Source organism: Chrysemys picta, chromosome 1 (assembly GCF_011386835.1).
Source record: "Chrysemys picta bellii isolate R12L10 chromosome 1, ASM1138683v2, whole genome shotgun sequence".
In the NCBI taxonomy this organism is placed as follows: Eukaryota; Metazoa; Chordata; order Testudines; family Emydidae; genus Chrysemys; species Chrysemys picta.
The window spans coordinates 161,669,459-161,692,185 of NC_088791.1; the positions used below are offsets into that span (position 1 = coordinate 161,669,459).

The 22,727-nt window shown below is 45.8% G+C and overlaps 2 protein-coding genes and 1 long non-coding RNA gene across 11 annotated transcripts in view; 1 reads left to right on the forward strand and 2 right to left on the reverse strand.

Annotated features, from left to right (window-relative positions):
• IFT57 (intraflagellar transport 57) overlaps positions 1-6,674 on the reverse strand; it is a 39,513-nt gene extending 32,839 nt beyond the window's left edge. For 3 of the 5 annotated variants that reach the window (XM_042853549.2, XM_042853547.2, XM_005283599.5), the window contains exon 1: positions 6,409-6,674. In XM_042853549.2, coding sequence (XP_042709483.1) covers positions 6,409-6,587 — 179 coding nt within the window. In that variant the 5' untranslated portion in view covers positions 6,588-6,674. Of the gene's footprint in view, positions 1-6,082; positions 6,247-6,408 lie in introns of those variants that run through there. The other 2 variants (XM_005283598.5, XM_065574558.1) reach the window with 2 other exon arrangements.
• A 625-nt stretch (positions 6,675-7,299) lies between these two features.
• HHLA2 (HHLA2 member of B7 family) overlaps positions 7,300-22,727 on the forward strand; it is a 44,012-nt gene continuing 28,584 nt past the window's right edge. Inside the window, exons 1-4 of one of the 5 annotated variants that reach the window (XM_065574595.1) lie at positions 7,300-7,973; positions 16,281-16,326; positions 19,147-19,234; positions 21,979-22,284. In XM_065574595.1, the coding sequence (XP_065430667.1) occupies positions 19,180-19,234; positions 21,979-22,284 (361 nt within the window). In that variant the 5' untranslated portion in view covers positions 7,300-7,973; positions 16,281-16,326; positions 19,147-19,179. The remainder of the gene's footprint in view (positions 7,974-16,280; positions 16,327-19,146; positions 19,235-21,978; positions 22,285-22,727) is intronic. The other 4 variants (XM_065574578.1, XM_065574569.1, XM_065574584.1 and 1 more) reach the window with 4 other exon arrangements.
• Positions 12,504-22,019, reverse strand: LOC135976874 (uncharacterized). Its single transcript, XR_010594158.1, has 3 exons — positions 21,911-22,019; positions 12,785-17,985; positions 12,504-12,675 (listed from the first exon to the last, which is right to left on the reverse strand). It is a non-coding gene; the product is annotated as an uncharacterized LOC135976874 (long non-coding RNA).

Consider the following 22,727-nt stretch of genomic DNA (forward strand, 5'->3'; position numbering starts at 1 on the left):
CTGTCTAGTCACAGTATGCTGTCTGCGATGGGAGAGGGAGGCTGTCAATTCTACAACTATAAAGCATGTGCATCCTAGCTCAGCATATTATTGTTTTTTTCCCCCAACTTTTCACCCACACCAGGCTGGTGATGCTTGAAAACCAGGTGGTAGAAACTCCAGACGATCAGTCAGATTCTGGGGTGCGGCATACTTGTAGTGCCCACCTCTGTAACTCACTAGCCCTCTCCATTCATTGTTATGCTGTTCAGTCACCAGACTCAAAAAAAAAAAAAAAAAAAAAATCTATGTTTTTCAATGTTACTGTAATATGCTTTGTCTTAAATTGTTTTGGTTATAACGTAGGACAAGTCCAAGTTTTATAAAAAGGTTTTATTAGAGAATCTGAATCCATATGAAATTATATCCATATTGAAGCTCAACTGCCTACACAAAATATAACTGTGGAAAACATTCTTAGGGCTTCCAAGTTTAGGTTTTAACTAGGGCTGGCAAGCGATTAAAAAAGTAAATCGTGATTAATCACACGATTAAACAATAATATTTATTTAAATATTTTTGGATGTCTTCTACATTTTTAAATATATTGATTTCAATTAAAACAGAATACAAAATGTACAGTGCTCACTTTATATTTTTGATTACAAATATTTGCACTGTAAAAAACAATAGTATTTTTCAGTTCACCTAAGTACAGTAGTGCCATCTCTATCATGAAAGATAAACTTAAAAATGTAGAATGATGTACAAAAAGAACTGCATTCAAAAATAAAACAATGTAAAACTGTAGAGCCTACGAGTCCACTCAGTCCTATTTCTTGTTCAGCCAATCACTCAGACAAACAAGTTTGTTTACATTTGCAGGAGATAATTCTGCCTGTTTCTTGTTCACAATGTCACTGAAAGACATTGAGAACAGGCGTTTGCACGGCACTCTTGCAGCCGGCATCGCAAGGTATTTACATGCTAGATGTGCTAAAGATTCATATGTCCCTTCATGCTTCATCCACCATTCCAAAGGACATGCGTCCATACTGATGACAGGTTCTGCTTGATAACGATCCAAAGCAATGCGGACCGATACAAGTTAAATTTCATAATCTGAGTCAGATGCTACCAACAGAAGGTTGATTTTCTTTTTTTGGTGGTTTGGGTTCTGTAGTTTCCACATCGGAGTGTTGCTCTTTTAAGACTTCTGAAAGCATGCTCCACACCTAATCCCTCTCAGATTTTGGAAGGCACTTCAGATTCTTAAACCTTGGGTTGAGTGCTGTAGCTGTCTCACATTGGTATCTGCTTTGTGTTTTGTCAAATCTGCAGCGAAAGTGTTCTTAAAATGAACATGTGCTCAGTTATCTGAGACTACTATAACGTGAAATATATTGCAGAATTTGGGTAAAACAGAACCGGAGACATACAATTCTCCCCCAAGGAGTTTGGTCACAAATTTAATTAAGGCATTATTTTTTCAACAAGCGCCATCAGCACAGAAGCATGTCCTCTGGAATGACGGCCAAAGCATGACGGGGCAAACAAATGTTTAGCATATCTGGCACGTAAATACCTTGCAATGCTGGCTACAAAAGTCCCATGTGAATGCCTATTCTCACTTTCTGGTGACATTGTAAATAATAAGTGAGCAGCCTTATCTACCGTAAATGTAAACAAACTTGTTTGTCTTAGCGATTGGCTGAACAAGTAGGAGTGAGTGGACTTTGTAGCCTCTAAAGTTTTGCATTGATTTGTTTTTGAGTACAGTTATGTAACAAAAAAAATTCTACATTTGTATGTTGTACTTTCACGATAAAGAGATTGCACTACAGTACTTGTATGAAATGAACTGAAAAAATACTATTTTTTATCATTTTTATAGTGCAAATATTTGTAATCAAAAATAATAATAAAGTGAGCAGTGTATACTTTGTATTATGTGTTGTAACTGAAATATGTATTTGAAAATGTAGAAAAAGATCCAAAATACTTAATAAATTTCAATTGGTATTCTATAGATTAACAGTGTGATTAAAACGGCGATTGACTGCAATTAATTTTTTTATCACGATTAATTTGAGTTAAACGTGAGTTAACTACGATTAATCAACAGTACTAGTTTTAACTGATAAGATGCCCTCCAATACAAAACAAAAAAACCCTGCATTGTTTATTCAAACACCACCACAAAATCAACGGAAATGGTTACTCAATTCGTGCTGACTTCACCCCTTTCCCAGTGCAGTATGTTTATACAAACAACCAAAGCCCTCAATATACTGTAAAGTCCACATAAAATATAGCAGTGGCACATAAAATCCAAGGCCCATAACAGTTTACTAGCATCACACACCACCATCTACATCACCACGTGAACCTAGGATGAGGTTACACAAGGCATGTCTGATATCCTTTGCCTGTTTGGATCCAGCCCCAGTAATGACAGGTGCACTTTCTGGTTGCCTGTATTGGGCCTGCAAACCAGCAGCATTTTCAGTCCACTCCAAGAAAAAATGCTCTTCTCGTGCCTCACAGGTGTTGTGCAGTGTGCAGCACGCCACAATCATATTGGCAACACTGGGAAGGCAGCACAGTCTTTCCCGAGTCTGCCAAATGTGCACTCCATCCTCATCCTACAATCACTAAGCCTGAAACTGAACCTTCTTTTGCCTGGCCTTCTGAAGTCAGGGTACAGTTTAATGAGCCATGTCAGGAAAGGGTATAAGCAGGATCCCCTAAAATTAGTGGGCACAGACACCCTATCACTTGGAGGGACTAGTGCATGCTTGTCCAAAAAGGTAAACACCAGGTCTCCTCAGCACCCTGGCATAATGCACCTTGCCAGTACACCCCTTGCTGGTGTTCATGAATCTGCACCTGTGGTTGACCAAGGCCTGTATAACTAGGAAGTAGTGCCCTTTGTGGCTAACATTCTCTTGCGCCTTGCAAATAAACTATGGGCATATGACTACCATCAATGGCCCCAGCACAGTTTGGGAAGCCCATTCCCTCAAAGCCAGCAATTATTTCAGGAATGTTAGGGCTGTGATTAACCCAAAGCTGGTGGGTGTAATCAATCACCTCACAACTATGAATGGCATGGAGAAAATGAATAGGAAAGTGTAATTTCCATATTCACACAACACAAGAACCAGGGGTTACTCAATGAAATTAACAGGCAACATGTTTAAAACAAACATAAGGAAGTACTTCTTTATGCAACACACACCAACACCTGTGGAACTCGTTGCCCGGGGATGTTGTGATGGCCAAAAGTACAACTGGGTTAAAAAAAAAAAAAAAATAAGTTCATGGAGGACAGGTCCATCAATGGTTATTAGACAAGACAGTCAGGGACACAATGCCATGCTCTGGGTGTCGCTAAATCTCCAACTGTTAGAAGCTGGGACTGGATCACTTGATAATTGCCCTGTTCTGTTCATTCCCTCTGAAGCATCTGACACCATCCACTGTCAGAAGACAGGATACCGGGCTAGATGGACCACTGGTCTGAGCCAGTATGGCTATTTTTATAACCACAATCCACACAAACTGCCAACACCAAACTGGTTAGCCACAGACTTGTAGCATTGTGGAGTAGCCAGCTTCTAGATGACAATAGCTACCCATTTCTTCAATGATATGGCCTCACTCATATGCATATCCTGGCACTGGAAGGTCAGGGAAAGCTTCTCACACAGCTCCATGAAGGTCTATTTCTTCATGTAAAGGTTCTGGAGCCACTGACAGTCATTCCAGGTCTGCATGACAATGTGATTCCACCAGTCTGGGCTTGTGGCCCTGCTCCAGAAGGGAGAGTCTACATAGGGGGAATCCTCAGCTATGGTAGCAAGCATCAAGTGTGTCAAATGTGCTGCAGGTGCCATGGCTGTACCCTCCTTTAAGAACTGCTGCCACCACCCTCAAAAGGACAGACACCATCACTGAACTGTCCACTAGTCTCAATGACCTCGTGTGTGTGTCCTGCAACAACAGTGAAGCCATGAGCAGAAAAAGTTCTTCCACCATTGCTGGACCCTTGGACTGTCTCTGGGTAGAATGGACAAAGCTGGGTACATGCAGACCTGGAAATGTCTTAGCTGGTGGGCTGAGAACACATGCACACAAGGCCAAAGGATGGACAGACAAGTTCTCCCACAATACCCCATGAACAGAGAGCTTTTGAGCGCTCCAGCTAGCAAGGCACAAAGAACCCTGGATGCACACCAGAGGCTCAAGATTCAAACAAAAGTCAATGCACCATAAATGTGGACAGGGCTGCAGAAATAGGAGGTGTGCACACCACTGCAATGTGAGGCACCGAAGTCACAAACCCGCATTAAAAATAATAAGATTTAAAACCAAACCAAAACAAACAGACAGAGTTTTTATTTACCTTCTCTGTGTTGAATGTTTGGGATGCACTAGGATCACATTTTCATACTTTATGCCTGAACTATAAGGGCTAGATTTTGTTTTTAGATATAGATAAAAAGAAATGGAGAATCTCATATATTCCTATCACTCCAAAGCTGGGGCTTTAAGGAACACATCAATTTTCATGGGACTTGTGACAAAATCATGAAAGTTGACAACACTTCAGTCTGCCAATGTACAACATGCTGTAAGACCGAGACCTTAGATTTTAAACGCTTCAGGGCAGGAACTGGAACATCCTCTTAGGTGCAAGTACTTCACACAACAGTATGGGGTCCTGATCCCATTGGGAACCTTTGGGCACTAATACAGTATGAGTAATAATTTCACTAATTCTCCAGTCTCTGTACAGTTATCCAAAGCAGATGAAACCTGAATATCTCATAATACTTATTTTTAAAAATAGACACCAACTTAAAAAAAGAGACTTTGGGGAAGTTAATAAACTTGACAAGAGTTAGGGCTTGTCTACTCTTAGGCTATGTTTACGGTAGCACTTTTGTTGGTAAAACTTTTGTTGGTCAGGTATGTTAAAAAAAAAAAAAAAACCACACACCCCAACTGACAAAAGTGCCAGTGTGAACAGCGCTGAGTCGGCGGGAGACACTCGTTGGGGGTGGTTTAATTATGCCAGTGGGAGGGCTCTCTCCTGCTGACAAAGGGAAGCTACACAGGAGACCTTACAGTAGCACAGCTGCAACAGTAGAGCTGTGCCACCATAAGGTCCGTCACGTAGCATGGTTTTACAGTGCTGCAGCTCTGTAAAAGATAGTGAAGATGCTACCTATGACAATGGGAAAGGATAGCTAGATTGGTATAACTATGTTGCTCAGAGATGTAGATTTTCCACACCGCTGAGCGATGTAGTTCTACCAACTTAAGTTTGTAGCGTAGACCAGAGCATAACTAGGCAGCCTGCGTACTGCGACCAGTGCCAATCCTGTTAAGAAATATCTTACCCTTCCCTTGTGCGCCCCTTTCCATCTGAACCCGTTCTCTCCCACCTCATGCTTTGGGAAAGGGACCATCTTTCTTTTCATAGGCTGTACAGGGCCAGGGACAACAGTGTCCCGGTCCACAACAAACCCCCACTCCTGTCCAAGAAGTGAGCAGCAAACCACCCCTACGCTCACCGGGGATGTGTGTGTGTGGGGGGGGGGGGTGGGCTGCTGCCAAGAGGCCCCCGTACATTAGGGTTACCATACGTCCAGATTTTCCCAGACGTGTCCGGATTTTTGGTCCTCAAATCCCTGTCCAGGAGGAATTTCCAAAAAGCCGAACATGTCCGGGAAAATAGGGAGGCATGGTAAGGGGACCCCAAGTGCGAGTGGCTGCAGCAAAGCCAAAACTAACAACTCCGCCGATCTGCCGGGGCACAGAGGTGGCGGCATCCTCCCCAGGCTCCAACTTTCCCGGCTCCCTCCGCTCTGCACCGCAGCGGGGGCTGAAGCAACTTCCCCAGCGCAGCAGCAGCCGGAGCCCGGGGAACAGGAGGGAGGAGGGGGAAATGCGGGGTGCTCAGGGGAGGGGGCAGAGTTGGGGCAGGAACTTTGGGGAAGAGGTTGGAATGGGGGCGGGGCAGAGTTGGGGCAGGGCCGGGGCCCCGTGGAGTGTCCTCTTTTTTCACGGTTTAAGTATGGCAACCCTACCGTACCTCCCCGTGCCCCAGGCACCCAGACTGTGGTGGGCTCAGACCCAGCTGCCCCCGTGCCCAGCGCGGAGAGGAGGGTGAGAGACAACCAGCCCCCTGCACCCGGGAGAGCAAAGCCCATCCCAGTGCTGAGCTGTGATCCCCGGAGGCGGCCCCTTCAATCCCAGCAGGCCCCGCTCCCGGGGCGCCGTCCCCTCCCCTGGGTGGGGGTGGGGTGGGGCGGGGGAATCTTCTACTCAGCCCCTGCCCGTCACGGGTGAGAACGGTCCCAGGTCATAGGGCGCGAGCCAGCAGCGGGGCCAAAGGTCACCGGCCGGGTCAGGGGTCACCTGGACAGGGGCCGCAGGTGGTGGCGCCGCAGCGCCTCCTCCTCGTAGTTCAGCAGCTTCAGCTTCTCCAGCAGATCCTCCATCATCGCAAACATGTGATAAGCCGCGCCCGGGCCCCGCTCCGCCGCCTCCAGCTCCTCCGCGCCGCGGCGGGCCCCGCCGGGGGCCTCCTCCGCCATCTGCCCGCAGCCTACAACCCCCCGCCGCAGAATCAGACCCGCAGCCCAGGCGCGTCACCGGGGAAACAAACTCCACCCCCTGTCTCCACGCCCCGCCAGCGTTCCACCAATCACCTCTTCGCCACGCCAGCTACTCTGGGCCACCAATCATTTCCCCGCTGTGGCTCCTACGTTCCACCAATCAACTGCCCAGACTCTGGCCCAGGTCCCTGCTCACTCATCCAATCACCTCTTAGAGCCCCGCGCCCTCATCAGAAGCGTCTTAGAGTGTAAAGGGCTTGATTCTGTGCTACGCATTTTGTATGCGTCACTTCCGCTCGCGGACTGTAGAGGAAAACCATAGAGACTGGGCAGCATGGCTACGTTGCAGAGCCGTCACTACCCTCTCTTTCGGTGCGGGGAGAAGAGGCTTTGCGTCTTCTCCCCGCCACCCGCTGATTGGCTAAACGCAAAAAGGGGCGGAGGAGCCGTAGGAGCGTCTAAGGGGCGGAGCTGAGTGCCAGAGCCGAAAGCTGATTGGAGGATCGGCCAGAGGACCTTCCCCTCCTACTACTTCTGAACCTGCATGGGGTGGGGTAGAGACGGGGATGCTGTGAGCGTCAGAGGCGCCCACGGGGGGGAAGCCCCTGCAATTGTCCCTGTTGTCCTCGGACGCGCTGCGCTGTAGCAGGGCTGCCTCTGGGCTTCAGGGCAGAGGTGAATGTGGCTGAGATAAAGCCCGAGCTGTGCCCTGGTGACGGGGCTGGCTAGGTTTGGGGGCAGCTCGCTCTCTTGCTGTTTCTGTCGCATTGAGTTAGTGTCCCAGACCTGAATGAGAGCTGGGGATAAGCTTGAAAGCTTTGACTCGCTCCCCAGCAGAAATGGGTCCAATCAAAGATATTACCTCACCCTCCCTGTCTCTCTCGCTGGGGTATGGCAGGGTTTCGGTGTGTGAAAGCTCCACGCCTCTTGTTTTTTTGGGGATGGGCAGAAGGGTAAGTCTAGGGATTTGGGAAGAGGGATGGTTTCCACTTGCTACTGAGGATTAATCTGGCCTAAGCCTGTCATTTCCCATTGTCAGTCTCAGTTTGGCAGCACCTAGCTTTTAGAGGATGAAATTAATCTGCTGCTCCATGAAAGACACAAACCCAGCTGCATACAAGGGCACTACCAAATACCTACTGGGAAAGATTTTGCCGGTCCCCCATATCTTTCAGCTGCAGTAAATGTATGAAGCAATTGTAAGAGCAACACACCTTTCAGCCCTTATATCTTTTGGCATGGTTGAGTTCAATAGACTTTTGACCTCTAAGGAATGTTGCTTACCCATTACCCCACCCACCTTTTTCTATAGAGAGGCATAGTTCAGTTTTGACCAGCTATGTGGCAGCACTGATTTCATTTACTGTGAGTACCATTTTTGCAATTTAGACCAAATGCTTAACAAAAATACAAATATGATTAACTGCTGTTAAAGATGGGGAAATGTGAGTTGTGCTATTTTAAGAATAGATTTGTTTGGTCAGTAATTTAACTATGTTTGACTTATTAAAAGGTACTTTCAAAACTAAAATGCCATAATTATCATATTTATTCCTTTAATACATTTGTTCATGAGTTTCTTACTTAGTCTGTTGCCTGACCTCAGGCTCACAATTCTTTCTCTGTCTAAATTTCAACAACAAATCTGTTTTTTTTTATTTACTGCCATTAAGTTTGACTTGCTAACAACTTTTCAAAACTAATGTGAATTCAAATCTCTGACAGTCAGTAAGAATATTTGCAGTGTGGTTGTAACTCTGTTGGTCCTATTCTTAATATATTGTCTTAATGGAGAGACAAGGTGGATGAGGTAATATCTTTTATGGGACCAGTTTCTGGTTTTTTGGTTTTCATTTCAGATGGCTAAATTTAGTATCTTCCACTGTTCTATGCAGTGTAGTTGTAGCTGTGTCTGTCACAGGATAGTAAAGGGACAAGGTGGTTGAGGTCCAATAAGAGATTACCTCACCCTCTTTGTCTCTCCATTAAGAATATACTCACAACAAAATGTTTAGAAGCTCTAACAACTTGAATAATATTACACTAGATCAAACATGGCTTGGTTCTCTAGCTCAGTCTCAGACTTGTTAAAAATCAGTGGATATATTAGCTATCTTTTATTTGTGCTAAATGGAGGGAGCAGTTAAATGCCCCTTTGTGTAGTGATAGCTGAAGGAAGAGGACACAAGCACACAGGGCAAGGTGCCACAGGGCAAGCCCAATCAGAAGCTAAGCCATGTAGATAGAAGGGTTTACCTGGGGACTGACTGGAAAAGCAGAGATTGAGGGATTGATTGGTTGCATTTTTGTGTGTTTGAGAGAGAAAGAGAGCGAGCTTTTTTGGGCACCGGACTCACTAGAGAAGCAGGCTAAGATTTCTGAGTATGGAAAACGCCTCCTGTTTAACTAGCACAGTTCAGGGCATCAGCACCTGTACTCCCCCTCTGTGGTCCAGCAAGGGCACCTGCTCAAGGCTTCTGGGTTCCCAGCTGTTGCTGCTGTTGGGTGGAGATATGAGTCTTTTTCTGACGGGTATTTCCATGCCAAACAGTTTCCTGGCTATACTGCAACCTCCCCAGCATCAGCCAGACTACCTAAGCAGGCTTACACTCTGTACATCTATGAGGAGAGAAATGAAGTAATTGCCACAGTTAAGTTACCACACAGCTCTTTATAGCAAGCACATTTATTCTCAAGGTGAAAGCATTTTAGAAAAAACATATTAAAAACAAAAGAATCTATACACATGCTTATCAGAGATCACCTCATCACTCCCGAAAGGGCTCTGGTTGGTGATTAGTCCTTCAAACGCCACATAGGGGTCTCTCCTGTGGTCATAAAATCATCACAGCTTCAACTCAGAACCAGCACATTCACTCTTGTGTGGCCTCAGTAGGCTAAAGCCATTTCAACCCTTTCCTAAGGAATGTGGCCTTCTATGGACTGGAGATCCTGCCTGTTTGCTGGATCAGGTAGAAGGCCTTGAGTTAATTTAAACTGAGGTTATTTATCCCAAAATCCTTTGTCTATTGGTTCCTGGAGAATCCAGTTTCAACCAATATATGCAAGCCTCTCTCTAGGTGGTGGTAGGTACACATCAATCATCATGGCAAATTCCAAAGGAAAGTAGCTTCCTTTCACATTGAAAGCCAGCCAGATTGATCTCTATCTCAGTCTTTATAACAGTCTGACTGGATGTTCCGTCTTTCTGTCACTGGTGATCTTACTGCGCCACCAAAGCTTTTGCTGACCACCTGATTACTGACCATGTAGTGGCATTCCTTAGTAAACGCACTCCGTAATTTGTTGGTCTTCCATCCTAATAATATGTCCATACCAAGAAAGCCACTGAAATTGAACTACTGCTGATGGAGGGAGTTGTTGGGTTCAGCTACCAATACCCTCATTGCTGAGGTTGTTCTCCACTTAATATGAAGCAGCTGGTGAAGACAAAGAATCAAAAATGTCAGTCTGCCACTCCTCATCCTTCCTTACTGCCCACAATACAGTTGGTATAACCATGGTTCTGTAGAGCCGCAGCTTTGTAGTAATCTTGGTGGCCCAACGTCTCCATGGATGCCGCTGAAGGGCCTGACGCACATGGTTGCTGCTGTAAGAGCACCCCCATCTTTTGAACATCCTCCAGCACTGACTGTTGCTTTCCAAGTATAGTATTTGACAGTTGCTACCTGCTTGATATCATGTCTGCACAGGTTAATACTGCACTGGTAGTAATCTGGAGGCTACTTGATGGTACTAGCCAGTGACTTAGTTGTATCTGGATTCATAACCAGACCAATGTGTGCTGCGTATTGCCTGACCAGACTGGCCATTAGCTGCAGCAGTACACCAAACTGAGCCAACAAAAAATAAAAATGGAAAGAGAATGGTGAGGGGAAGAAAGTGCCCCTGACACGAGGGAAGGGGAGGCCACACAGACACTCTGCCATGGTGGAAGGTGGAAAAGAGAGAGCATAGAGAGCCCCTGAAATAGAGGGAAAGTGGGCATGCAGTTCAGTGTTCACTGTTATCCATTCTACTCTATATCATATGAATCATGGATATGAGTTCCAGGTTGTAAGGTCTAGCTGACATTTAAGTTTTGCTGCTATACTGGCAAAACCCTCTTAAGTGTAGATTATACCTCTTATACCTCCAAAAAAAGTGCTTTTGCTGGTATAGTTTAGTTTATGTTACTTTGGCAAGCAAGATAAAATATAGTGGCAAAAGCCCTTTTATGCCAGTGTAACTGCTTCTACTAGGGCTTTTGCTGGCTTAGAAATGTAAAACACACAAAATCACACCCTTAACCAACATTGCTAGACTAGCAAAAGTTTCTAGCACAGACCTGGCTTCATTCTAGGACAGGGGTGAGCAAACTATGGCCCGGGGCTGCATCCAGCCCTCCAGAGGTTTTAATCCGGCCCTCAAGCCGGGGAGTGGAGTCCGGGGTTTGCCCTGCTCTGGCGCTCCAGCCAGGGAGTGGGGTAGGGGATTTGCCCCGCTCCACTTGGCTCCAGAAGCAGTGGCATGTCCCCCCTCCGGCTCCTACACTTAGGGGCAGCCAAGGGTTCTGCATGCTGCCCCTGCAGCACCCATTGGCCGGGACCGTGGCCCATGAGAGCTGCAGGGGCGGCGCCTGCGGACAGGGTGGCGTGCAGATCCACCTGGCCACGCCTCTGTGTAGAAGCCAGAGTGGGGACATGCCACTGCTTCTTGGAGCTGCTTGAGGTAAGCGCCGCCAAGAGCCTGCACCCCTGAGCCCCTCCTGCACACCCACCCCCTGCCCCAGCCCTGATCCCACTCCCTCCCTCTGAAACCCTTGGTCCCAGCCCGGAGCACCCTCCTGTATCCCCAACCCCTAATCCCCAGCCAGAGCCCTCACCCCCCTGCACCCCACCCCCAATTTCCTCACGAGCAGTCATGGCCCGCCATACAATTTCCATACCCAGTTATGGCCCTCGGGCTAAAAAGTGTGCCCACCCCTGTTCTAGGATGACCAGATGTCCCAGTTTTATATGGACAGTCCTGGTATTTGGCGCCTATTACTCCCCACCCCCCGTCTTGATTTTTCACACTTGCTGTCTGGTCACCCTACCTCTTTCTGACTTTTAAACTACTTCTGCCTTTTTATTAAAGAAAAAAAAATGTAGTGTTGGCATATACTTCTTTATGAAAAAAATCAGTTCCCAGTTAAGTAAAGTGCCCCCAAGAGGAATGGCGCCAGAAGAAATAGCACAAAGAGAACATATTACAGGATCCCAGAAGATTTCTCAACTTTTGGCTACTTCTGCTGAGTTGCTACATACATGCTGGTTTCTGATAATTTCTGAAGTAACCCATATAAGGATCCACCACTGTAAACTGAAATTACTGACTTCTGGAACACACAGCAGCATCATGTTGCCCCCTTTCAGTCCTGGTTTCTGAAATACAGAGACAGCATACAAGATAAGGGGCTTCTAACATGTAAAATGCGCCCTGGATTTGGTCTATCGCAATTAGAGATGGAAAACATCTAGGGTTTGGCCTCCTTGAGCTAATGCAGGGATTTAACAATTTATAGACTGTAGTCGTATTCATTTTTGTGCTCAAAAGTCATCTGGACTAATATGCTGCTTTGGTTACCTGCAGCTTTCCAAGTTAGCTTTACTTCCTTATTGGTAGAAGTATTCTTGTAAGCACTTACATATACTTTAAATCTGCTGTTGCCAGGTTACAATCATAAAGAGAGAGTAAACGATCATCTGAAATGCCGTATGCTAAGGAATAAATAAATCCTTGTTCTGAAACCAGACACGTTTTATAGGGTCAAAATCTGCTTTTATTTTCACTGGTAAAAATAGAATTACTCCACTAGGAGTGTCACAGATAAACTATCTGTTCCATCTTGTGTTTATTGGTGGTGCTTGTAGTACCTTTCCCAGACCTGAAGAAGAGCTCCGGGTGGGTCAGAAGCTTGTCTCTCTCACCAACAGAAGTGGAGCCAATAAAATATATTCTCTCATCCACCTTCTCTCTCTAATATCCATGGACCGATCCAGTGGTGGATCCTTATACAGCGACACTGCACGAGCAACAAAATGGCAGATAAAATTCAACAGTGATAAATGCAAGTAATGCATCTTGGAAAACAACTACACATATATAATGATGAGTTTTAAATTAGCTGTTACCACTCAAGAAACAGATCTTGGGGTCATCGTGAACAGTTTTCTGAAAACTTCAGCTCAGTGCACAGCAGCAGTCAAAAAGGTTAATGGTATGTTAGGAACTATTAGGAAAGGGATAGAAAATAAGACAGAAAATATCACAATGTCAGTTGAATACTGTGTCCAGTTCTGGTCACTCATCTCAAAGAAAGATACAGTGGAAGTGGAAAAAGTTCAGAAAAGAGCAACAAAGATGATTAAGGGTACAGAATAACTTGCATATGAGGAGAGACTAAAAATATAAGGGCTGTTTAACTCAAAAAAGAGATGATTAAGGGGGGATATGATAGAGATCTATAAAATCATGAATGGCGTGGAAAAAGAGAATCAAGAAGTGTTATTTACCCTTTTCCATAATACAAAACCAGGGGTCACTGATGAAATTAATAGGCAGCAAGTTTAATACAAACAAGAGGAAATATGTTTGCACACAATGCAGAATTAAGCTATAGAACTCATTGCTATGGGATGTAGTGATGACCAAATGTATAACTGGGTTCAGAAGAGAACTGGTTAGGTCCATCAATGCCTGTTAACCAAGATGGTCAGGGAGGATGTTGATATATATACCAGGAAGACATATTACTTCACACACTCCAGTCAGTTCAGTTCCCTGGGCTACAATGCCACAATTTCACACCTGCCCTCTAAAATCCAATTTAGCTGTGAGTGCCATAGTTTTGATAAGGCGTGAGTTATTGTGTTTTAATAGCTCTATAAAGAGTCATACTGGCTTCATGCTAGGTTATTTTCAGGTCTTTATCATGGGCAGCCAGTGAGCTGACTGTTGGGGGGAGGCTAGTCTCCAGCCTCTCCCCTTCTGCCCTCCCTCCTCCGCAGTAGCCCAGAGCACCCCCACTGTGGCCTCTAGGCTGGGCAGTGCGGCCGCAGCACGCCAGTCCCAGTGCGCTGGGCGGCGCGGTCCCAGCGCCAGCTGCCCTGAGTCCCCTTGGCAGACCGGCCAGCCAGTCTGGGCTAGGGCAGAGCATCGGGACCGCACCAGGCTGTCTGGGGAGGTCTATGATACCCACCTCCCATGGTGTTTACCCTTTTTACCAGGTTATTCACGTGTCTTTCCTAAAGGCAACTCACTCCCCCTCCTTTTCCTGTAGTGATAACATAGTTTTATGCACTGTCAGAAATGGCAGTCACAACCCCTCCAGCAGGGTCATTGATATACTTTGTATCTAGACTACAGCTGTTTACTCCAACCTACCGTAATTACCTCTATTTTATCTGGACTGGGTTTTAAACTATTCCTTATCCAAGCGCTACACATCCTGGGTCATTCATGCAACTGCCACGAGGGTGGAGGGTCAGATGAGAAGTAAGATTAGAATTGGGAGGCTGAAATGTATGGCTAGACTTATTGAATACCTTCCTTGTCCTAGCAACCACAGTTACATTTGCCTTATCATATAGATAAAATTGTAATTTACCCTCTAGGGCATATGTATAGTATGGTTTTCCACTGGATAGAATTTGAAACCTACAGGGGTGTAGCAGGACGGGACACTCACTGCTGTAGCGCCTCCTGCCGGTCAGTCTGGGAATTAGCTCAGCAGCGCCCTCCTCTGGTCGGTTTCTCTCCTGCCCTTACCTGCACCTCTGCAGTCCCTTTATCTTCACCAGTTCAGACCCCACATCCCTCCCAGACACCGGTGCCCCTTACCTTGGGTTGCTGCTCCATTGCAGTATCCCCACACTCTGGGTCTCCCCTCCCAGGGGAACCCCAAACCCCTATACCCACCTTATACCTCAGTGGCTACTGCCAGTCATCAGGGGCAAACGGCAGTCTGAAATGACCATTCATCACTGGCAAGGGGGTTGGACCTGCTGCCTTTTCTTGCCCTGTCTGCCTCCCTGCAGCCCTAGTACCTCCTCAAGCCTTCACTCAGGTGGAGCTGCAAATAGTCAATCAGCCTAGGCTCTGGTTCAGAGCAGGGCAGGAAACAAAGTCACTCAGCTCCAACCTTGTGCTCAGGTGGGGCTGCAACCAATGTCAGGTAACTCAGGGTTTCCTTCAGCTAGGTGGCAGGGGGGACGCAGGCCCTCCCACTCCATTGCATCCCAGCCCAGGGCCCTAAGGGTGGTGGAGGGGTCTGCCACCATGTCAGCGGGGATCCAAGTTGTAACATGCTGAATCACCTCTGCCAGCATTGCAGCCAGACAGGGGTCTACCACCCCTGGGCCACTTGCACTCTCCCCCTGCAAGGGTACCTGCTGGTCCACTGAGATAAGGTGATCAGTGGGGGCCTCAGTTGCCAGCAGAAGTTATGCCGGGGTTGGGCCAGTCGGCGGTCCAGGTCACCCATCTGTCTCCTGAGGGGTCGGGTGGTCTGGGCCAGTCATCTGTTTCTTGTGGGGCCAGGTCATCCAGGGGTCCGGGCCAGTCATCTGCACTCTGTGGGCTTGCTGCCATCTCCCAGCATGAGTGCTCAGGGGACATATCTGTTCCCTCCAGTGGCTATTAGAGTTGATGGATGTACTAAGTACCTTTCTTTCAAGCTAAATGGAAAGAGGAATTAAATACCCCTTAATGTAGTGATAGATGTAAACAATAGACAGCCACTGCCTGAGGCAATGGGCCATACTGAACAGAAGCTAAACTATGTGGACTGAGGGGTTTCCCTGGGACTGATTGTGAAACACAGTGGTTTGGCGATTGATTGGTTGCAGTTGTGTGTATGAGAGGCTGAAAGCAGGAGAAACAGGTGTGAGCAGGGCCCCTGGGGAGGAAGCCAAGAGACAGGGCTTCTTTTGGGCTAGAAGGGTAGACTTGGATTTCTGAGTGAAAACTACCTGCTATTAGGTCCTACCGTGTTCAGGGAAACAGGACTTTGTGTACATTGTATGTGAATAAACAGGATTGCTCTGAAGAAATACCTGACTTCTCTCATCAATTTCTCCTCTTAAGAAAAACAACCCAGCAAGGCCCCAAGTATTGGCTAGCAAAGGGGTAACAGTCATATTAGTAGTGACTAATGGAGAACGATTTTCCTTTGGCTCAAATGATAGAGGTCTGTGTTTCTAAAACAGGAGGCTCTACCATCTATATCTTCCTTGCACCTCCACATCTGTATGGGCAGTTTAATTGGCAACCTTGATTTCGGTATACACATGGCCATGAATTTATTTCAGTTATCCTCTATATAATCGAAGTTGACTTGCAAACTTTCTGGATGAAAGATGCTGCAGCACTGTAAATTATAACCTGGAAGCAAATGAGATTAAAATTGGCTGGAACTCTCCAAGGGCCAGTTGTGCAGATTCTACAAACTGGACCGTACAGATCTGTTCACATACATTGGCTAACACCTGACTGTTTGCTTGAAGTTTCAACTCTATAACTTTAATTTCTAAGGGGAGCTCCCCTGCCTTCCCTCTTACTGCTTCTCGAGGCCCCAGCCAAACTCCTAACTTAACCTTTGCTGTCTTATCATTTTATATGTGTTTTCAGGAGGTGTTGGATGGCTGCTTCATGTGTCTTCAGAGGGGACTTCCAGGTAGGGACACACTGTTATACTGCAAACCCATCTGGGTCTTTCTGATGACAGGAAACACCTGCCCCCAGCCATATAGGAAAGGGGGAATAGGAAAACACTTCCATTCCAGCAGCTTCTATAAAAGCAGCAGTCAGATAGTGCATCACATTGTATGTGGCTACAGAACCAACTGGTTTAAAAATGTTGACAGTATTGGACTTTTAAACTTAAATACAGTGCTTAATCTGTAATGAAAGAGGTGCTGGGACTCAAGCAATGTTTTTACGTTCGTAACTGATGCAGCAAGGCAGAGGTGCCAGGGCTGTGAACTGCCCAAGCCTAGAAGTGCTGGGGCTCAGCCCTGGCACAAATGAAGCACTGCTTAACTAGGGGCTGTGTTGATATCACAGACACCCCGACTAAGGAAGAGATCATTCAAGCCATCAAATCCTTAAAAAATGGGAAAGCTCCTGGCAAGGATAACTTGAATGCAGAATTGTTCAAGGTAAATCCAGATTTAGCAGCATCTATCCTGGCCCCTCTATTTACATCAGTCTGGGAAAGGGAAAAAGTGCCAGGTGAGTGGACCAATGGGGTTATAGTGAAGTTACCAAAGAAAGGAGCTCTCAGTGATTGTAATAACTGGCGTGGTATCTCACTTTTATCTGTGCTGAGCAAAGTCTTGTGTAAGATCATAGTCCAGATATGTTGATAGCATTCTCAGAAAAGAGCAAGCAGGTTTTCAGAAAGGGCATGGATGCACAGACCAGATCTTAACTCGACGAAACATAATAGAACAATGCTTAGAATGGCAACAGCAGCGCTACATAAACTTCATAGACTTTGAGAAGGCTTTTGATAGTATTCACAGGACCAGCCTATGGTGCATTCTGCAGGCATATAGAATCCCTCTCCATATAATCAACATCATCAAAAGCTTCTATTTCAACTTTACATGCAGTGTTGATCACCATGAGCTCAGTTTTGAAGTCAAAACAGGAGTACATCAGGGGTGTGTCGTGTCTGCAATCCTCTTCAACACTGCCATTGACAAGGTAATGCAGTGTACAACAGAAGACATTCCAAGGGTACGTCTACACTTACCTCCGGGTCCGGCAGCAGGCAATCGATGTTCTGGGATCAATTTATCGCGTCTGGTCTAGACGCGGTCTAGAGCCGGTACTCCAGCTCGGCGAGAGGAGTACGCGGCATCGATGGGGGAGCCTCCCTGACGCGTCTGGACCCGCGGTAAGTTCAGACTAAGGTACTTCGAATTCAGCTACGTTATTAACATAGCTGAATTTGCGTACCTTAGTCCGAAGTGGGGGGTTAGTGTGGACCAGGCCCTAGAGGCCTTAAATGGACACCCTTCTCATCCCTAGAAGACCTGGACTTCACAGATGATGTTGCTCTCCTGTCATATACCCAACACCATATAAAAGGAAAAACAACTTGACTCAATGCATTCAGCCAGCAAATTGGACTGAAAATCAATCACAATAAGACAGATAATATGACCTTTAATATTGCCTCGCCATCCTTGATAGAGGATTATGTTCTCACCAATGTAGAAACATTCACATACTTGGGCAGCACCATCAGCCAGGATGGTGGAACAAGCCAGGACATCCAGAACAAAATCGATAAAGCCAGGAACACCTTCAGGAGCTTAAATACAGTCTGAAATAATAAAAAATACAAAACCAAAACCAAACTCAAGATTTATCAGAGCTGCGTACTTTCAACATTACTTTACAGTACAGAATGCTGGGGAATGACAATGTATGACATGTCCAAACTGTCTTCATTCCATACAACCTGCCTCAGAAAAATCCTCTGTATCTTTTGGCCCAGAACAATCTCAAACCAAGATCTATTGACACAGTGCAATCAAGAGGATATGAGCACCATCATTGCCAGGAGGCACTGGAGATGAATTGGCCATGTGCTTTGGATGGAAACTGATTCCATTACCAGAGTAGCAATATGATGGACACCTGAAGGCAAGCGAAAATGAGGCCGCCCGAAAACAACATGGCGAAGAGCTGTGGAAACTGAGCTGAAAAACTTGGGGCACAGCTGGGGAGCCATTGAAAGACTTGCCAGAAACAGACAGGCGTGGAGGAGCTTTGTCACTGCCCTAAACGCTAGAAGCGTAATGGTAACATGATGATGATGATGATAAATAGGGGCAGAATTGAGCTGTTAGTTTAAATCTCACCATTCTCTGAACTACAAAGTTAATTGCATAACTTTGCTGCATACAATAATTAGTCTTATCACATTTGTCTTTAATGGTTCCTCACAACAGATTAAAGACTGGTAATTTTCTTTTATGTGACATTATCAGTTTCCATTTTTGTTAAATCAAGTTTCTAGCCCTCAAAGTTGCAGAGAAAATCTTGAAAATATGAACGCTGAAGGCCCAGAAACCAGAAGACATTCCCCATCCCGCCCTTTAAATTGTGATTTTTAAGCCCCTTATGATTTTGGGGGCCTGACTCCTGATTTTTGAATGCTTGGGATTAGCAGTGGAGTTGTTTGTACATTTCCCATTTAGGTCCATGATCATATAGCTGGTAGGTGTGAGCACACCCCTGCATTAGCCTGGAGCCCTGTTAAAGTCATTGAGGCTCCACAATGGTGCAAGAGTTCACCCTCTTGAAATGTTGCAGAATCAGGACTTTAAACTCTTGATAACAGACCTGCACTATGTCTAGAAAGGCCCCTCCACATCTAGAGCTATATAAATAACATTATAATAATTGTTATTGATACAGTACAATAGGATAAGCATTTGACAGGCCTTAAACTGTTTTTTTTCCTCCTCTATGTTATCAGTTAGAAATGAAACTACTGTGAATCAAAGAAGACATGAAGGTGCAGAAAATACTCATCTTTCTGTTTCATTTGTATGCTGTATTTTCAGGTAAGTTTTAGCTGTGTGTTCATGGAAATGATAAAGAAATTAAAGTTTTTTTTTTCGAGAGGTGAATTATTTAAAAGGGACATTGTCAAGATAAAAATCATGGTAAAGAATCAGCTTAAGGCACTCAATTGATATGTCACTCAAAGCAAAATAAGGATGTCCTCATAAATGGATTGAATTGCAGCAAAGGAAACAAACTCGGCCGTGCTCTTTTCTCCTTTGATATATGAAGACAGCTTGAAGCACAAGAAAGCAGCAATCTAAGAACAACAGAGTTTCTTGAGTAGGTAGGTCTTAGTATGCTGGGACTTTCTGTTCTAAAGTATCAGCCCCTCCCACTTGAGAATCTTCATTATCTGTAGCAGGTCTGTTCTCCTCTGTAGGCTGCAGCCCTCGGAATACAACATTATGATGATATATCCTTGAGCAGGCGTGACGTTCCATTCAATAGGTGTGGTTAACATACAGTCACCCTAGTTTAAGTCAACGTTGATCCCAATTCCAAATATATCAATCAGACAATTGTAACAATTCTCTGATTATACTGACAGTATCAATTATCAGCTATTCTACCCGATGTTGCTCCCCAGGTCTTCAGGGTAACAGCAGAGAGAGCACCCAGGAACTTTAGATCCAAATCAATAGGCTCCCTACCATCTGAGATAAAAGAACCTCAAGTAATGCTATGTTTAACTTATAAATGTTAGAACAATATAAAGGGCTATGGTTAATTAGCTAATGTTGGTACAGCGTACTGGAGCTGTAAAGCTCTGGAGTAACTCCTCGCTTAACGTTGTAGCTATGTTCCTGAAAAATGCTACTTTAAGCGAAAGGATGTTAAGCAAATCCAATTTCCTCATAAGACTTAATATATATAGGGGGAGTTAGGTTCCAGGGAAATTTTTTTCGCCAGATAAAAGACACACACACACACACACACACACACACACACACACACACACACACACACATTCTCTCTCTCTCTCTCTAAGTTTTAAACAAACAATTTAATACTGTACACAGCAATGATGATTGTGAAGCTTGGTTGAGGTGGTGGAGTCAGGCCTGGTCTACACTGGGGCGGGGGGGGGGGGGCGGGGGCGGAATCTATCTAAGTTACACAACTTCAGCAACGTGAATAAGTAGACGTACTTAGATCTACTTACCGTGGTGTCTTCACCATTGATCCAGTGAGTAATGTAGACAAGCCCTCAGAGGGTTGGATATTTCCCAGGGAATGCTTTGCTGCTAAATGATGAACTAGCACTCAGCTGAAACCTCAAGGGTTAATACATTGTTGTTAATGTAGCCTCACACTCTACAAGGCAGCACGAATGGAGGGAGGAGACACAATAGACACATGGCAGTGGCGGCAAACATTCCCTGCGGAAACTGAACGTGATGATGAACCCACGCTATCCCATTCAAGTGCACCACTCCGCCACTTTTCAAAGTGCGGAGGGATGCATGCGTGTGTGTGTGTGTGCGCGCGTGTGTGTGTGTGTGAGAGAGAGAGAGAGAGAGAGACGGAGACACAAACCTCGTGTGTGTGAGCAAGAGAGAGAGAGAGAGACGTATTGCTCCTTTAAGTACGCTGACCCAACTGTAAGTACCTTGCCTTTTTAAATAGATCAGCAAGTTGAGACAGCAGCTGCTGCCAGCAAGTTCCCTTCATCCTGAGCCTTGTCATGTCCCCCCTCCCCCCACTCTGTGGAGATGGGGTACAGGAGTGTGGGTAGAGGGACACCCTGACATTAGCACCCCTCTTCCCCCACCCTCGGCACAGCAAGTAAGTGCTCCCAGGAGGAGCACAGGGCAGTGTGGGGAGGGACAGCTGAACTGCCCGGCAATCGATAGCCTGCTGGGTGGCTGCTACACAGGGAACTTAGGGGAGCTGATGGGGGGGACTGCTGGTCCACCCTGGTTCCAAGACCCCACCAGCTAGCTCCAACCGGCTGCCCTTCCTGCAAGCAGTGGACAAAGCAGGCGACTGCCAAATGACGTTATAAGGGAGCCAGGGCCGGCTCTACTGTTTTTGCCGCCCCAAGCAGCGCGCCGAATTGCCACCGCGGACGGCAGGGGCAGTCCATGTGCTGTTAGGGCGGCACGTGCGTTTCCACGGGGTGGCAATTCGGCGGCAGCTTCTGTCTTCAGCCAGAAGACAGAAGCCGCCGAATTGCCCCCAGGGGCAACTGAACATAGAAGCTGGAAGGCTTCCTGCTTGGAAGGCTGGTGCCTGGAGCCGGCTCTGAAGGGAGCATTGCACAACTTTAAACGAGCATGTTCCCTAATTGATCAGTGATGTAACAACGAAACAACGTTAACTGGGATGACGTTAAGAGAGGAGTTACTGTATATAAATCCCAATTATTAGTTTGGGCACTGGAAGGCTGCAGTCTAGAATGTCAGTGATGCAGAGTTGAGTATGTCTGAATGTGAGTGTCACGCATTAAAATACTGGTGTACTGGAGTAAGGATTATGTGACTGTCATCCCAACCTCTCTGCTTCAGGGAGGTCTGAGGGTGACATGAAATTATAACAATGGGCATACGTTTAAACAAACAAACAAATGGTGGGAGATGTGCACCTGTTAGGGCCTGAAGATCAATTCAGCTGGACTGCAGTTGTAGTTTTATTTGAGGGTGGAGGTGGGGGGAGGAAGTACATGGACTTACCTAATTTATTTTCGGTAACCCATTCAGAAATGTTCATACACTTATAGTATGTGCACTGTGTTTTCAAGGTCCTGAAACTGGGCGATTTTCCGAAGATGTTATCCTTCCTTGCTTTTTTGAACCTGCGAAAGATGAAGTAATTTACTGGAAGAAAGGGAACAAAAATGTGCACAGCTACTACTATGAGAAGGATCAGCTAGAACATCAAGACTCTGAGTACAAGGGGAGAACATCCCTTTTTCATGAACAAATTCCCAATGGAAATGCCTCTTTGAAACTGAGTAACCTGAGCCTGAGTGATGAGGGCTCCTACAGCTGCTATGTGGGGACATATCACGGTAAAACAGATGTGGAAGTCAGTCTGCATGTAACAGGTCAGGAGGATATTTAACATACTTGAACTGCACAGGTAGCAGATCTTATTCTCTTCTCTCTCACCTGAAATTGAAATACCTCACACCGGGTAGTAGCACCAATATCTTTCCAGTCTATCAGCACTAAAAGGCAGCTCTATACTTCACTGTTGCATTTCAGCAGTAAATAGGGTGACCAGACAGCAAGTGTGAAAAATTGGGATGGGGGTGAGAGGTAATTGAAGCCTATATAAGAAAAAGACCCAAAAATCGGGACTGTCCTTATAAAAATCGGGACATCTGGTCACCCTAGCTGTAAAAGAAATAACCTAGTTCTAGCAGAGGATGAAAAGCTACAGTGCAGTCATTTGAGGCTAAAATCACTGCAGGTCTGCGGGATGCAATTGGGTAGCGGGTGAACTTAAATAGTAAGTGTGGAGGGTAGATTCTCACTGAAGTTTGGA